A 17,143-nucleotide genomic window follows, 5' to 3' on the forward strand; every position below is an offset into this window, starting at 1 on the left:
CATTTTTTTATATACACATATAACAAACCTAATTTCATAAAGGAAGATAGAATCATTAGTATTTGGATGCGGTTTGTGGGATACCTGAAACGCCCTTAGGCTGGCTCGGGCTGGGAGAGGGGAGGCTCGTGTTCTCACATAGGTGAGGCTGTAGACTAAGGAGCCTGAGCCATTCTTGAAACACGTGGAGGAAAAAACTCCTCCCCTTACTCTCCTCTCCATCCTCTTACATCCATGTCTAAGATGTAAAGTACATTTCACGGACTGTGCATCTCAAGGGGTTCTTTGCACCTTTTGGTGGTTTCAGTGCTAACTGACTAGTGTTTTTCCCATCCCTTGCCTAGACCAAGCTAAGATTCCAGAGCCTCTACTTCTCTTTTCAGACTAGCTAGTGACTCACTTGGAGACTTTGGGGAGCAACTTCACTTTTCGGGGCCCTCATTTGCCTATTTTCTAACACATCCAGTTCCCTCCTCATTGGCAGGGCTGTGTTTTCTAAATGGGAGACGTTGATGGAAGGAGGAAGCTACGTACATACAAACAAGGCAAAATGGCTTCTAGAGGGAATCATTTTGCTGTTTGAGGAGGCTGAGGAGTATTTGTATGACCTAAAAGGAATGCAGTAAGCATGGCGACTGAAGATGGCAAGGACAGTTTACATCACCAATGTCTTCCTTCTGGAAACAACAGCTAATGAGGAAGGGAACTATGCTGGCACTTCCCCAAACTCTTTTCTGCCTCCCACATCCTGGGCCAGTCATGCTAACACCCCCCCAACCCCCACTTCTTCTGTGCGCTCCTGCGTGTCTCCTCCCTTTGCAAGGCTGTTTTCTCTTATGTGGAGAAATGGAGTGCCCTTTCCACTTTTTCTCTTTGGGAAACTACTGGGTCTTTAAGATGTAGCTCAGTGGTCAACATCACCTTTTTTGGGGAAGCAGAGTTAAGTGCTTCTCAGGAAGAGATAAGTGCTGCCTGCTCTGTGCTCCCACAGCACCATGATAATCATACCTTTAAAGTATTAAGATTACTGTGGTCTTTAAGTTGCATAACCATTTTCCTGCACGAGACTGTGTCCCTCAAGAACAAGGATTTTTCACCATTCATCTTTGTGTCTCCGGTACCTAAGACAAGGCTAGTTTTTTATTAAATGTGAGTGGTTGACAGGTATGGAGGCTACTGAAGGAGAGGATCCCTTTGTCCACCAGAGGCAGGGGACACAGGCAGGAGTGGGCAAGATCAAGCCTGGTGGTGTTCTTGCTCTTCTTAACTCTTCCCTCAAGACGTTGAAGAAGTGAAGAGGAGACATTTAGAACTCCGCAAAGAACCCAAGAAGAGCCCCAGTTGTAAGCAAAATCTTACAAAACTGTGTGTGTCCCTAATTAACACGAGGTGAGAGCTGAGTAACCCCAAAGGAGAGCATAGAACCTTGAGATACAGAAATCCAGTGGCCAGAGGCGCTGGGAAAGCTACCTCCAGCGAGGCCCACATCGTGTTGGCCTGTAGGGTGGAGGCAGAGTAGGATGCTTCCTCCACCAGGCTCTGGCATAAGCAGGAGGGTTCCCGAGTTCACAGCAATGTAACCCTGGGCTAGTTATTTAAATCTCAGTTCCCTCATTTATAAAGAGGACATCATAATAATGCTCCATAGGATTGTGGCGGAAATTAGATACAATAATGCATATAAAACATTTAGCATTGAGTAACCACTCAGTAAACATGAGCTTGTCTTCTCCTTTGTCTTTGAGCTATTGTTTTCTCTGACTCCAACATAGACAGACTTTCTATGAAGAGAATAACTATTAATCATCCTACACAACTAAGGAAAAAGACTGATCTTTAAGCAATCTCCTGCTCATATGTGGGAATCCAGGTCAAGTGTCACTTCTTCTGGGGGGCCATGCTTGGCTCTCCAGGGGAGAGCTGTTTCCCCTTCCTATGGATCCTGTATTCTACTGACTGGTGTCTCTCTCCTACTAAACAGGCCAGGGCATCTAGCCCAAGACCTGGAGTATAGTAGGTATTTGGCAGATGTTTACTGAAAGAAGAGATGTACAAATAAATAGATGAATTTGCTTAGTGGAAGACATTTAGAATCACCAGAGGATGACTTTCCTAGTCCAGATAGTGATATGCAAATTACAGTCACGTGAACTCTAGCACCCATTCCTGATATTTCCTGTGTGCTCCTGGGACGCTGAGTCCATACCCCCTGGCAGGTTTTACCCTCCTCTCAGTCACTGCCCTGTCTCCACAGTCCCTTTCCTCCCACCTCAGCAGGACTCAGCTCAAAGTCAGACACTATGTACTCAGATAGAGCCCACTGCCAAGCATTGTGGGCCACCAGCAGGGTTTACAGAAATGACGTGAAGAAGCCCAGCCCCAGGCTCTGCTGTCTCAGATGGAAACCCTCTGGTGGCTGGCAGGGTGGGACCAGGGAACATTCCATGGCTAGTTCGAAGACTGCCTAGGGACACTTGCCTCTCTTTAGTCCTCACATCAACTCATCAATGTTGTTTTTCCAGCTAAGTGGTTTCCTGTAAACTTGAAGAATTCTTGTGAATGCACTTGCCTTGTTCTAGGTGTTCGTACCTTTCAGTGGGAGGGATTAGTATGTACCCAAGAATTTTATTGTTAAACTCCTCAAAGGAGGTGAGAGTAGACTTCCTGTATACCCTTAGCTCATGGGTTTGTTCGTTCACATCTACAACTCATTTCCCGAGGACCAGCTATGTGCCGGCCACTGAGGCAGCGTGTGAGATGACTTACACGCTGCGATCTCATAATCTGCTGGAAGAGATGGATGTGGACACAAGAGCCATGCTGCAGAGTCTGAACCAGAGCTCAGGCAGGAAGGGCTCACTGATCCCCACCCAACAGTCAGAGGAACAAAATGTCTGAAACCCTTCTGATTGGTTTCAGAAGTCTGAGGGTGTCATTTTAGTATTCACTGATGAATTTGGCATTTTGTGTTTTGAACACTGTGCTTCAGGGTGACTTGTTTTCATGTGGTTTGCTTTTTGGCTGCTAAAGAAAATCAGCAGGCTTTAATGCAAAGTCAGGAATGAATACACAGATGAATGCCGGAGCCATTCACCTCCACTTGGTCATTGTAACGTGGAAGGTGCCAGTTATATGTGTGCATAGTATTTGGCACATGTTCTTTGTAGCCTAGACCCAGACAATGCCTTCTCAATACTTAGAATAGATTCTCCTTCATGCGCAGGAAACATACTGGAAATTATATTCATGAGATACCTGCAAGGAGAGAAATATACTGACTATATGTTGAACATGTCTTACTTAAAGAACAGCGTTCTCTCTTAGGTTTGAAAACTGATTATAAAGGAAAGAGGAAAAATAAGGAGCCGTGGACTCCAGTCCCAATGAGCTCTGTGACATTGGGCACCTCCTTTAACTTGGGTGTCATTTCGCTCCTCTGTGACAGGACAATGGCCCGACACATAATCTCTAAGTTCCCTTCACCTCGACATTCTGTGACTCAGTTATTCTTAATGTTTTCATTGAGGGAATTTGGCACAGACCCAGAAGATAGCCAAGAAAACTATTAAAAATTTGGAAATTAAGCCCCCCAAAAACAAGTTAAAGGAATTTTTTTAAAAAGGCCCAGTGGCAATCACCAAGGCATGTGACAGAATTTTTATGAATTGAGCAAGTTCTGTCATTCCCTCTAAGAATAGCCGAAGAGAGAGGGAGCTTTCATCATATCAGAAAAGATTTAGGTTACAGGGCAGAGATCTGAGACACCAGAGAGGTTGCAGGATTTCCTTATTTGGATATTTTAAAGAAAATAGTAGATGGTTCTCTTTCTGGGGCAGTTTGCACACAGTCTTGCCTAGAAACTAGGAGTGAACTGGATCAGCAGGTCTTAAGCTGTACACAGTGACATCCCAGAAAGCAGATCCCACGAGCTGCGCTAGTGACTTCCCTGCTCAGTGCTGAGCGGTGGAGCAGCCGAGCGGTGAGCATCTGCCTTGGTCAGTGCGGAGAATGCATGAGGACGAAGCTTTCTGTGCTGCTGAGGTAAAAGCAGGAGGCAGGTGAGGCTGGGAGATGCCGGGTCCATTTCAGAGGAGGCATCTCCCGGAGAAGGCACATCAGGGCCACGGCCACAGCGTCTGCTGGCCCCTGCCCCTATTTTGAGGCCCGTTTGAAATACACCTTACCCTGACTCTAAATGTGCATATACTTCTCAGCTAGTGAATAGACTTTGGGAACTTTTAACGTGGAAGAGACTTCATTTCTCAATTTACAGATGAGGAAATTGAGGCCCAGAGAGGCAAAATGGAGCTTGCTCTTACACAGACAGGAGTAGCCTCGATCTCCTGACCCCTGAGCCCTGCACTTTCCTCCACTCCCTGCCGGTTATTTCAGTTATGGTTTCCTGGGAGATGTACCACTGTGTCTGTAACCTGAAGGCCTTTATTGCTTGGGCTGATTTAGATGTTTGATATTTTTATTTCTGATAAGCTTCTGTGTTATTTCTTACTCTTATCTAATTTTTTTTCCCTTGCAGCCCTGTATTTAGCCTTTTCACTTGTTCATTTTTGATCTTCAGAACTTTTTTCGTTGTATTAACCATTTTGCAATAAGGGAGCTATAATCTCTGTATTGCATTTGAAACTTGAGACTTTGCTGTGGGCTTCTTGGAGCCCCACTCTTGGCGATCCCCATGCTTGTAGCCCAGCAACCAGAGCAGTGCTCTGCACATAAACTCACAGGGGGAGTGAAAGGATGAATGAACGAATGAATGATGTCTGATATCAAGGAAATCGTGCAATAGTGGGTAATCAACTAGCCTACAATAATATTCAGCTTTTTGAAAAGCTCCAGGAATACCCTGAGCTTTCAGGAGGGGAAGGTCTGGATCTTAAAATCCTTGTGGTAGAATGTGAAATGGAGGATAGCTATGGTTTTTCAAGACGTGAAAGGGGGTATCATTGTCTACAGCCCGGGGAAGGAGGGAGATGCCAACCAACCCGCAGCTAGGAGTATCCCCTTTGCTGGTGAGAGGTTTGCTCTGTGTCACATCCTTAATAGCTTTGAGCAACTTGGTAGGAAACAGAGGCATCAGGGGTGTGCTGGGGGAGAGGAGGCAGGGAGATGGGCACTCCTGAGTCGATGACAGAGCCAGGCTCTGTGTGCTATGCTATACACAGCTTCAGAAGCCCCTCAACTGAGTGATCAAAACCACGGAGCCTCCCAGAGCAACATCAGGTTCATCAGGTTTGGAGTAATCTGGCTGCTGGCTTCCCCTGAGTGTTTTCATGGCCCGAGACAGTGAGAGAAGGGAGCCGCTGAGTCTGTGCTGTGGGTAGCCTTGCCCTGCCTCGCGCCTGCCGTGTTTACCTCCAGGACTGCAGAGGAAGAATTCTGTCCTCTCCAGCAGCCCTGGAGAATCAGGGCATCTGCAGGGAGAGAAAAAGCAATCTAAAGGAGATTTTGACTTGACAAAAGAATTCATGAGAGCCCCTTTAGATGGCCATCTGTATCTGAGGCCACTTAGAATGATTTGATTTCTTAAAAACAAAGTCATTTTTAAAATACATTTTCAGAATCATCCTTTATGCAAAACTTTGGAGTATCTGTATCCATAGAGAAATGATATCCCAAGAGTACAAAGTAAATTACTCATAGTTAGATCCCCTACAGTGGTCTCCCTTGTAAAACGAAGGGGACAGGGTGAAGGGAAAGCAAATCTCCTTCCTTATCTGATGTAACTTTATCATGATGGCTTTTTCAAAAACTTGTGAGTATTTCCTTTTGCTCCAGAGTCCTATGTATTTTATGTTTCACTTCTTTAGTCATCAGCGTCTCAGGCTAAAGATTGCAATATTAATGATGTTCTAGATCACACGCTGTTTTGGGTTACTCATTGCTCATTGAGGTGTTGGAAGTGGTGCTGTGTCCCCGGATATAGACAGAAATTATTGAGGTAAAGCTAGGAATTTGGGTCCTGAGTTTCCAGTTTTACTTTACACACTGTGTCAGGTTGCAGGAAAAATAGGGCACATTCAAAAGACTCCCTTGGCGATGCGATGCCAGGTTACAGATGCCGCCCTGATCCTGGCAGTTACGTAATTGGGCATCAATATATTGAATCAAAATCCTGACCCGCGCAGCACTATCATCTTTCAGAAACGATTCAAGCCCAGGTGGATCTTGCTCCTGCAGGTCGCCCTTTGCCGTCCTTGCTGCTGCTTTTCACCGTCAATTCTGAAACTCCTCAGAGAAAACTCAGCTTACGTTTTTACGTTTATTTTTGGAGAACGTATTTCCTCCTGTAAATTCTACAGCTCTGTTCTATAGTAAACTCCTGCAAATAGGTTCTATATTCGGATTTCAGGGAACTTGACTCAAGTGCTTTTATTATAAGAAATCATTCTCAGAAATTCTCTCCCACTACCAATCTGAGAAATACCAGCCTCTTTTAAGCAGAGACTCAAAATTCACTGACCTAAAGAATTGAACAGGTTTTGTGGCTTTTTCAGTTTGAGGGGTTGTTTGATTTTCTTATGACTTTAAAAATAATCTTATAAAAATGAACCACTCTTACTTTCTTTGGCCACATGTCTTGGGATTCTATAACTATTGATTTAATAAGTTTAAGTGCTCACAGAAAAACTAGCAACCAGACGTGACTTAGATGAATGGTTTGAGATTTGGCATCTTAGATTTATGATTTGGGCAGTGATTCAGAAACGGGGATTCCAAAATTCACCACTGATTTGCAAAAGATCTTAAAATGGTTCCTGGCAGGGCATAGGGCCATGATGCAGTCATTATAAAAGACCAGGCTTGAGGCCAGCCTGGTGGCGTAGTGGTTGGGTTTGCCTGCTCCGCTTCAGCAGCCTGGGGTTCACAGGTTTGGATCCCAGGCGTGGACCTAGCACCACTCATGAAACCATGCTGTGGTGGCATCCCACATAAAATAGAGAAAGATTGGCACAGATGTTAGCTCAGTGGCAATCGTCCTCAAGCAAAAAGAAGATTGGCAATAGATGTTATTTCACAGCCAATCTTCCTCACAAAAAAAATAAAAATAAAAAGCTTAATGCAGAGCAGTAGAGGAGCGCCGAAGAAACCACCCATTCATGCCCTGGAAGGGATGTGCCTTCCTCAGCCACTTCTTTCAGGCTCCAAATGCCTCAGCACATCCCATTACCGTAGCAACTTCTCTAGAGTCTCTTGCCAATATGGTGCTAATAATTTGCAAACTGAAACCCCACCAATTATCCTTATGAATCTTACCAACACTATTGTAACCCATACCTTTAAATATGCATGTATTCAAATGAGTATATTTTTTCCAGACAAACATATTAATAGACTGTGTAAAGTATCTAACACTTGATTCTAACCCCAGCTATGTCCTTCTTAGAAATGGTCTGATCTGCTTGTTTTGACATTAATTACCTCCTCTTCCTGCTTCTCTGCTTTGTGCAAATGCTGCCGTTTGCACATTTAGTTCAATTAGTTAAAGGGTCTCTTCTCAGTTATGGACCTTAATGGCCCTGGTAATGGTACGTCCATCCTTTTCCTGCTCTGCTCATCAGCAACTGTATTTACAAACTCTAGCCTGGCATTGCTTTGAGAACCTGTACATAGATGGAGCATTTCATCTCATTGGACTTTCAGTCTCCTTATCCATAAAATGAGGGAGTTGTAATAAATTATTTCTTAGGTTCCTTCTGTCTCTAAAAGTTGAGTTGTGTTTCCAGAACTTTATGATGGTAAAAGAGACTCTCTCCAGATATCTCTTCATGTTTGGGCCCAAAACAACAAACAGTATCACAGTGACTTAGGCTATTAACTCTTATTTCTCCAACTTACTTTTTAAACTAATTCAATCTACTCTTTTTTCTTTTAGCTATTAAATCACTGAAGTGTTTCGGATTTTAAACGTTTGAATGCTTCTTACTCTTTGGCTTCTCTGAGTCAATCCTCCCTATTTATAAATCTCTTAGGAAAATGTGGTTATCCAGATGCTCAAGGCTTTTCATCTTGACCTACCTGCCATGGCTTAAAAATCACATGGTTTTAAAATAATCCTTTTTTACCCTTCTAGGTCTTTTGTTTGAATGGACCCTGCAATTTTTATGCTAAAATATTTTCTCTACTTTTTTTACCATACCATGATCTTTAGATTTTCTTTTTCATTCAACACTATAATTATTTCGTTTCTTCCTCAGCCCTGCTCTTGACCCCTGAAATGCAGTCTCACTCCTGCCTTTACTTGTATTTCTCATCAGAGTCTGACAGTGCTTCAAAACCTAGAACTCTGATGTCAAAGGATATGGCCGAGTTTAGATTCAGAAATCCCATTCATTCTCCTTACCTTTAACACTGTTTCATGCTCTGAGGGTAACTAGGTCAGTGTAGACATGTCTCACCCAAAATGAAGAACATCACATACATTTATGTTAACAACATAAACTAGTTGTTAAATGAATGAATTTATCTCATAATCCCATGAGCATCCGTGAAGTAAGAAGAGTTAAGACTCTTAAAAACAAGAAACGGAAGCCAGCTCTAGGGCTTTAGACCAGATTTTACCAAAGGCCTTGCTGAAATAGGATGGGGGAGAGTCTTCTCCTAATGCATGTATGGAGTATTGGTGGAGGGTATAAAGGAGAGCCAAGCCAATTAGCCACCAGAATTTAGTAAAGTGTACAAAGTGATATACTAGTTTCTTAAAACGGAGGCCTCAATTTCTTGACACATGAAAGCAAAAGCTTCCTACAACACCTAGATAGGCTCTCTGCATTACGGTTTTTTAAGTCTCCCCCAGGCTATGTGTATTAAAGATACCTAATGATGAATTGCTAAGTGAACGAATGGATGGATGAAGTGTCTAACAGAAATGCGAAGGCACTGAACAGATAGCATGGGGCCAGAAAAGACTTGAGGTTTGGAATCCTGGCTGCTCCTCTACCTAGCTGTGTGATCTGAGATATGAATCTTAACTTTTCTGAGCTTCTGTTTCCTGCTCTATTAAATGGCAATATATGTATCTACACCCATCAGCCTCCATTGAGGACGTTATAAGAAACACAAAACTTGTGTTTACTACATCCCACAAGTGTCCTCTTCTTGTGGCCTGGGTGAAGGTATTGCTATCAGACCCAGTTCTGCAGCCCTAAGAAAATTAGTTCATTTGTCTCATATAGATAGAGTGAGTTATGTGACTGCTGGTATTTCTCTTTTTGCATTAGCTTTTAGAGAACTTGGAGCTAGATCTTCAGCCTCCTTCTAGAAAACTGTGGTCTTAACCATGTATTTGAAGTAATAAACCTCTTACCTGCCAACATTTTATTTCACCTCTGCATATTTCCCCTTCTCATGGATTACATAATCCTACTGGTTTAGTTCTTAATTTCGGATGTATCTTTGTAACTTGGCTCAAACTGTTTTTGGTACAAGACATGATGAAGAAAATGAAGAAAGAAAAGAAATAAAGGAGAGAGGAGACAGAGACAGACAGACAGATCAAAAAGAGAAGGAAGGGAAGTGAAGGCAAGAAAGTCAGCTGTCCAGTATCTGCCTCTGAGGGTTCTTGCGATGAGTAAATGAGATTGCGTTTGCTTATACAGTTATGCCCTCATCAGTTTTTACTTGCCTTCAGAGAACTCAGTGGACCAATACCTTTTTAGATATATAAAGCAAATAATAGTAAAACAAATTTTTATTGATAATAAAATATGTTTTTAAAGGAATTGAAATAATGACAATATATATAATTCCACCATTTTCAAATCATGCTCCCAGAGTTCCCTCAGGTGCATAAGGTAACAAAGAGGTGGGAGAGTAGAGACAGGAGGACATTTGGGTTTTTTCAACCAACTCGCAGAGTTATTTTTATTTGTTCACTTCAACATGTAAGTTTCTGTTAACAAATGGTTGCCTGGGGCAACAAAAGTTTGAAACCACTGATGTATGTACATGACAGGATAGTAAGTTAGTCGATAATGGATGTGGATTTGCGAAATTAAGTGCAATGCAGTTTTGGCCTATAGGTTTAAGTGTTAAAATTGTTCTCCTTTTTTCTGATTGTTTTTGCCACAGAAAACAAGTACAGTGCTTGTGCGTGTAAAGGACAATGTGAAAATATAGAATAAGAAATCAATTTAAAACAACATCCTGTCACAAATTTAAAATATTTTTTAAAATTGATAGTTTCACTAAAATGCCTGAAATAGGGGCCAACCCCGTGACATAGTAGTTAAGTACGGCATGTTCCACTTCGGCAGCCTGGGTTTGCAGGTTCAGATCCTGGGTGCAGACCTACACCACTTGTCAGCCATGCTGTGGTGGTGACCCACATCTAAAGTGGAGGAAGATTGGCACAGTTCAGGGTGAATCTTCCTCAGCAAAAAAGCAAAAAATTTAAATAATGCCTGAAATATAATTATACATAGAAATACCCCATCCTCTACACTCCCACCCACTTATCCCCTCCCACCAGGAAATCCAGTATGCTTTAATGGAACTCGTATTTGAAACATGCTGGTGTGGGTTAGCCAGCTAGGGGCATGGAGAACAGAATCTATTTTCTGTTTCATTCTGTTTCTAACCAGTAGAGGGCAGCAATAATGCACAGGGAAGGGGAAATGAGCACCAGCTCTAGAATTAGGTTTCCCAGCAAGCCTAGCCTTTCTGAGAAGAGAACACCTAAAAAGTCCCTCAGATTCCCATATATGAATTATTACAGGGTCAGATTCCCTTCCTCTTTCCCTAAATATTTACAGAACTTTGATAATTTCCTTTGAAGTTATAAAATTTGTCGGTTAGCTTAGCGAAACGTTAATTTTAAATACAAACAGGATCATATCTCTAAAAAAGACATTTATGTAAAAGTTAAGTGTTTTAGTTGCTCATTGCTGTGTAACAAACTAACCCAAAACTTATTGATTTAAAACAATGATCATTTTATTCTCTCTCTTGATTCCAGTGGTTGACTGGGCACAGCTGGGATGTGGACGGGGACTGTAGACATCCAGGGGCTCAAATGGCCTGGAATACCCAAAATGGCACGCTTGGGTGGCTGGCAGTTGATGCTGGCTGTCAGCTGGGGGCCCAACAGGAACTGTTAACCAGAGTACCCAGTTCTCTTTATTGGCTTCTTCATGTGGCTTAGACATCTCACAGCATGGCAGTTGGTTCCAGGAGGGAACATCTCAAGAATGAGCATCTCAAAAAGAAGGAGGCAGAAGTTTCTAGTCCCACACATGGCTTCTACTGCCTTCTAAATGGTCAGAGAAGTCAGAGGATCAACCCAGATTCAAGTCCAGATTCTATGTCTGTATACACAAAGAGGAGAAATTGGTGAGGGTCATCTTTAGAGACCACCACATGGAGGGTTAAGAAAAAGGCTATTTCTTATATTTTGGAAAGATATTTATATATCGTGATAGATGCAGAGGAATAGTTCTTCATTTAATAAATAGGAATTGCTTCCTAATGCGGTACTTTAAGAATTAAGATGCACTACTGTCATTCCTTATGTTCTCCCCCTCTGCAGATCTGTTGCCTACAGTAATAAAAAATGGCCAGAGGATCAGTGTCCGATGAAGAAATGATGGAGCTCAGAGAAGCTTTTGCCAAAGTTGGTGAGTAGACCTGATACCTCAAGTCACACAATTCTCTTCTTTACTCTGTAGCTTTAGGACAGATTCAGTGAAATGGTAACATAAGCAAAATAGCAGAAGTGACAGGAATACAGTGGTATTGGTTAGAGATGCTGGGGAAACATTTTTGAAAGATCTACTTCAAGAAAATTGGCCATCTCTATCAAAATTTCTCTATCAAAAGTGGAATATGGACCTTTTCCCACCTGTAACTTTTCCTAGAAATGGCCTCTAAGTCTCATCTTTTATATCTTGTCTGCTTTCTTTGGTTTCCTTTGTTTTTCTACTATTCCATACTTTTTGTTACTCTGTATCTCTAAGCCTGTGATTTATTTTCCCATCTGTTTCTATAAAAGTCTCTTCAGGTTCTGTTGCCAGAACCTCTGTTTTGAAATTATGATTCTTGGGTGTTGGAAGTGATGCTAATGCCTGTGTCCAATAGCAACAGGCCTCTTGTGAGATTCTGACTCCCGCATGGGGTCAGGCCATGACCCGTGAATGATTGCCTCTCCCGTGCACTCACCTCCCATCTAGCCTTCTCTCGTTGTGCTGTTACCTGAATTGCCCTGAAACTTCAGCTCCTCGTTTGCCTTATAGATACTGATGGCAATGGGTACATCAGCTGCAATGAGTTGAATGACTTGTTCAAGGCTGCCTGCTTGCCTCTGCCTGGATACAGAGTGAGAGAAATTACGGAGAACCTAATGGCTACAGGAGATCTGGACAAGGATGGGAAGATCAGCTTTGATGAGTTTATCAAGGTGAGTCTGACGCAGAATACAAGGAGATGCATTTGAATCTTGGAACTTCAATTTGAAAAATATCCAGAAATACGTTCCCACCCTCCTTGCTTCAACCTTGCGTATTCTTTTCTTTGTGGTTTTCTTGATCACAGATTGCGTTTCTAAAGATACGTTGTATTTTTGCAGGTTTTTCATGGACTAAAGAGCACAGAAGTTGCCAAGACCTTCAGAAAAGCGATCAATAAGAAGGAAGGGATTTGTGCAATTGGGGGGACGTCAGAACAGTCTAGTGTTGGCACTCAACACTCCTATTCAGGTAGGCTGTACTAATGGGTGGGGAGCGGAGGTACAGAGGGTGTCAGGATGAGGAGAGAGTTGAGGGTGGAGGGAGAGGGAACCATGTAGAAAGGATCCACGTCTCCTGGGGTTACAGATTCTAAACTTGGTATTCAAACCTAAGGGGTGCAGAGAAAGAAGTAACATGAGTTTATTGACTACTGCCTGTTTTCCTTTCATAAGTGGCCCAGCAGATCGAGCTCTCGGTAGGGTCCAACACCAAATAATCTTATCAGCATTTGAAAAACACATTAAAGACTGCCAAAATTCCTTTGTAAGTCTTATGGACAAAATTAACTACTCAGGCTTCTACCTCCAAACTTCCTGTATTCTCAATGCTTACTGAGTGGTCAAAAAAAATTGTATTTTCATTGATTTGGAAGAAAGTTGTGTATATATTCTGAAGGCTGCCATTTAACAGCCTTAATGGAAACTCCTGATAGCCCAAACAGTGCAGTAATCCAACAATTCACAAACTGAGTTCTTCAAAACATCGGTTGATCTTAAAGATAAGTTCATGGTTAAGTACCACCTGTACTTGCAAAGACAAAGTTTAGCCTTTTATTTTTAAGTATGGAAAGTTTCACAGCCTTTTGCTATGCAAATGTGCATTATGAATTTTCAAGACTAATCTGCTCAGCAGTGTTTCCCAAACCTTTGTGCCTCAGGATTCTTCTGAGGGACACTGTAGTTTGTAATGACGCTCAGTTTGGGAAGCACGGTGCTGGACTGTGAGACATAACTTGAGGTTTTGTCATAATTTCTAAAGTCAATTTCTGGCAGCTTTACTGATAGGAAAAAAAGATTACATCACAAGTGCTTTCATTTCATAGCAATTTCATTATAATTGTATAAAGCAGCTCAGAGATACTGCAAGGATTGTCTGTGATCATCCTACGTTTAAATCAGCTAGGCTAAAGGCAGAATCCTGAGTTTTATCCTGTAAGCATTAGACCACATTCATATTTAAATTGTATATATAAATAAAGTATATTATTATCTGTATATATTTACACACATGTAAAATATAGATATATGTGTACATTTGCTTCTAAATATAATATCTTTGCATAAATATACGTATATGTAGCTTCTAAATCTGTTTGCTGTATGTTTTATGCCTTGGAATCAACAGAGATTCTGTGCCTATTTCCCAAGTCATTTGAAATTTTTAAATGTCAATAAATGTGAGATGATGGAATAATGGGCCAGATAACCTCACGATGTCTCTCATGGGCATGAAAATCTAAGTCCATGTGTATAGTTTTGTTTATATCAGATTTTCACTTTGCAAATAAGTCATTGTAATCGTTTACTTGCAGAGGAAGAGAAGTATGCTTTTGTCAACTGGATCAACAAAGCCCTGGAAAAGGACCCTGATTGCCGGCATGTCATCCCAATGGACCCAAACACCAATGATCTCTTCAGTGCTGTTGGGGATGGCATTGTCCTTTGGTAAATAGCACTTCCTTCTTGGTTTCCAGTGGTTTCCCTAGAATTTTCTGGAATACCAGCAATGCATAGTGTTTATCCTAGGCCAACTTCCATTGGTGCTCAGCTGGACTTGAAATGCTTTTCTGGATTTTCACTTGGCAAGTCCAGGAGAGCAAACTAATTTCAAAAGCAACTTATAAGGAGAAATGTTAAACTGCTATTGCTTGAGTGGAGGAGAGAGACGCACAGTATAGAGACAAACATAAACATAGCTAGAGATATACTAATACAAGGTCAAAAGCAATTGACTTTTGAATATATGCCACTTTGTTTCATCTGAGTAAGGCCTACCATGAGAGTAGACAGAATTGATAACAGCAGCATAACTGAAGCAATCCAATGCAAGTCTTTAAGCAAAGGGATGTTTGAGTGGTACACACAAATATACAACTCAAACACTAAGGGCACCTGGAAAAGGAGGAATGTGTTCTCTCCATGGGAGGCCGCTAAACACAGCCTGTCAATTCAGGATAGTGCCCTGGACAGTGCCTCTGTAGCTCTTGCTTTAGCAGTTTCTCTGCCATTGCAAGCCATGGTATTAGCAGGAGGCTTGAGGTGCCCAATCTCAGGTGGCCTCAGGAGTTGAAGGGAAGGATGGGTGGGCAAGACTTTGAGACCCTCCTCCTTTGCTCTGACCAGAGCAATTCTGCTTTTGGTATTTTATTTATTAGAGCTCACCATGAGATTTCATTTTTAAAAGGTTCAACTACTATAAATAAGTAAATAAACAAAGAAACAAACTCAGCCTACAAGATCACGTCCTGACTCCTTAGGTTGGCACTCAATGCCCCCATGGTCTTTCCTCAATCTCCTTCTGGTTTTACCTCCCAAGACCCCTGTGACTCTGGTACCCAGGCCAGCATTCTGAGTGAATGGCCACGTGAATGAGTGAGGGCACCAGCAAGCATGCTGACTTTTCCCTGCACACGCCCTGCTTATAACTTGCAACAGAGCTTTGCCTTTTATTTTCCTTTTAAAGAATGACCTTCCCCATTTTTTCCTCCTGTACAAATTCATTTACCATGAAATTTTCTGGTCTATCCCCACCCTAGTGATCTCTCTCTTCACTGAATTCTTAAAGCACATATTACTGATAATACTTTGGGAGCCATTATTATGTGCTACTTTGGACTGTTATGCAAGTTTTCACATCCAGATATTTCGTCTCTGTAATTCGACTATAAGCTTTTCAAGGGCAGGGAGATCTTAAACTTTTTAAAGTTATCCCTCCCCCAACCATCTCCTAGTGCATCTGGTTCACCTCCAGTTTTATATTTTTCAAATGATGATTTAGGAGTTTGTTTTGTCCATATCGCAATAAAGTGCCTTTTATTTAAATATATGTATATACACACACACAACAAAGTTAGAGAAATACATCTTTAAAGAACAACCACAAAAAAGTTAACTGCTTAAAAATGGTTAGGAAAAAATGCTAATGCTGATTTCTCTTCTCATTAAAAAAAGAAATAGGGGGCTGGCCCCGTGGCCGAGTGGTTAAGTTTGCGCCCTCTGCTGCAGGAGGCCCAGTGTTTTGTTGGTTCGAATCCTGGGTGGGGACATGGCACTGCTCATCAAACCACTCTGAGGCAGCATCCCATATGCCACAACTAGAAGGACCCACAACGAAGAATATACAACTATGTACTGGGGGGCTTTGGGAGAAAAAGGGAAAAAATAAAATAAAATCTTAAAAAAAAAAGAAATAGTCACAGTCAAGTTTACTATTCTTTGATTTTGTTGTTCTTCCTTTGGATTTTTCTCCAACTTCTCTGTTTTAAATAAGATGGAGGTGACCTAAGGAAGTTTATTTGTTGTGCCCCATTGAAGGTTAAACCAATGCTAACTGGGTAAAATGAGTTATTCTTAAATAATGACTGCTTATTTTGGATGTCTGACTGACATCTTAGATACTTAAATGGGCAAAATTTCTAAAGTTCTGACACAATAATGACCACAGGAGAATATAAAACATTTTATCATATGGTTATTTCAAGATATAAGAGTTTGACCAGGTGTCAGATAGAAATTTAGACATTATATAAGCTCAAAAGTGTCCAGATAGTCTTTTATATAGCGGAGACAATGTTCATGGCTGAGACAGTAAAGTACTCATGGAGGCTTTGCTTTGGCTGTCCACCCAGAATTTCCTAATACGCTAAGAGAACCAGAATAATTTTGCAGCTTTTTTAGGTGAGTCAATGAGGTGAGATCCTTATTTCCTGTCTCAATATATTAGTGTGACCCCAGGTATGTTATCCTTGCCCACACGTAGTTTGAATCTAGTCAAAACTGCATAAATGATTTCGCATCTGAACACTGGGGAGCACAGATTATGTGGCCGTCTTGTTTGCTTACGGCGTTGCTAGAACTCAGCGTCACTAGGTTCTGTTATTCAGAAGCCTGCTTTCTTTCATTGTTTCTCTTTCAGCAAAATGATCAATTTGTCAGTGCCAGACACAATTGATGAAAGAACGATCAACAAGAAGAAGCTCACCCCTTTTACCATTCAGGTATGTCTTTCCTCTCAGAGGAAATGAGCACCCAACTGCTGAGCTGGCCTTTTTCCAAGTGCTCAGACATGATTCCCAATACCCAGGCTTTGGGCTGGTCATTTGTCATGGCTTGTGGGGATAGATGGACACATTTCTGTTTTCTCTTTTATTACTATAGGAGAGGGGAGGAGAAGGGTAGTGGGATGTTAGTCGTTACGGTCTTTGTTTTGGCCACTTGGGAATAAAAGTCACATTGGCTAAAGTTTTAACTCAGACTTTCCCTACCAATTTATCTTTGAGCTGATGCCAAATACCCAGCATTTTATCTGAAAAGATTAGCCTTTCTAAGAAGTCAGAGGGTGAAAAACGGGAAGTGCTCTGGCAGCCTTCAGAGTGGTATTGGCCACAGCCACCAGTGTGATAAATATGA

The 17,143-nt window shown here is 41.7% G+C and overlaps 1 protein-coding gene across 4 annotated transcripts in view; it reads left to right on the forward strand.

The window, feature by feature from the left end:
• Window positions 1-17,143, forward strand: part of LCP1 (lymphocyte cytosolic protein 1) — a 78,490-nt gene that overhangs the window by 33,989 nt on the left and 27,358 nt on the right. For all 4 annotated transcript variants that reach the window (XM_023621598.2, XM_070239757.1, XM_070239758.1 and 1 more), the window contains exons 4-8: window positions 11,540-11,627; window positions 12,243-12,406; window positions 12,575-12,704; window positions 14,047-14,179; window positions 16,650-16,731. In XM_023621598.2, coding sequence (XP_023477366.1) covers window positions 11,564-11,627; window positions 12,243-12,406; window positions 12,575-12,704; window positions 14,047-14,179; window positions 16,650-16,731 — 573 coding nt within the window. In that variant the 5' untranslated portion in view covers window positions 11,540-11,563. The remainder of the gene's footprint in view (window positions 1-11,539; window positions 11,628-12,242; window positions 12,407-12,574; window positions 12,705-14,046; window positions 14,180-16,649; window positions 16,732-17,143) is intronic.

Source organism: Equus caballus, chromosome 17 (genome assembly GCF_041296265.1).
Source record: "Equus caballus isolate H_3958 breed thoroughbred chromosome 17, TB-T2T, whole genome shotgun sequence".
Taxonomy (NCBI): domain Eukaryota; kingdom Metazoa; phylum Chordata; class Mammalia; order Perissodactyla; family Equidae; genus Equus; species Equus caballus.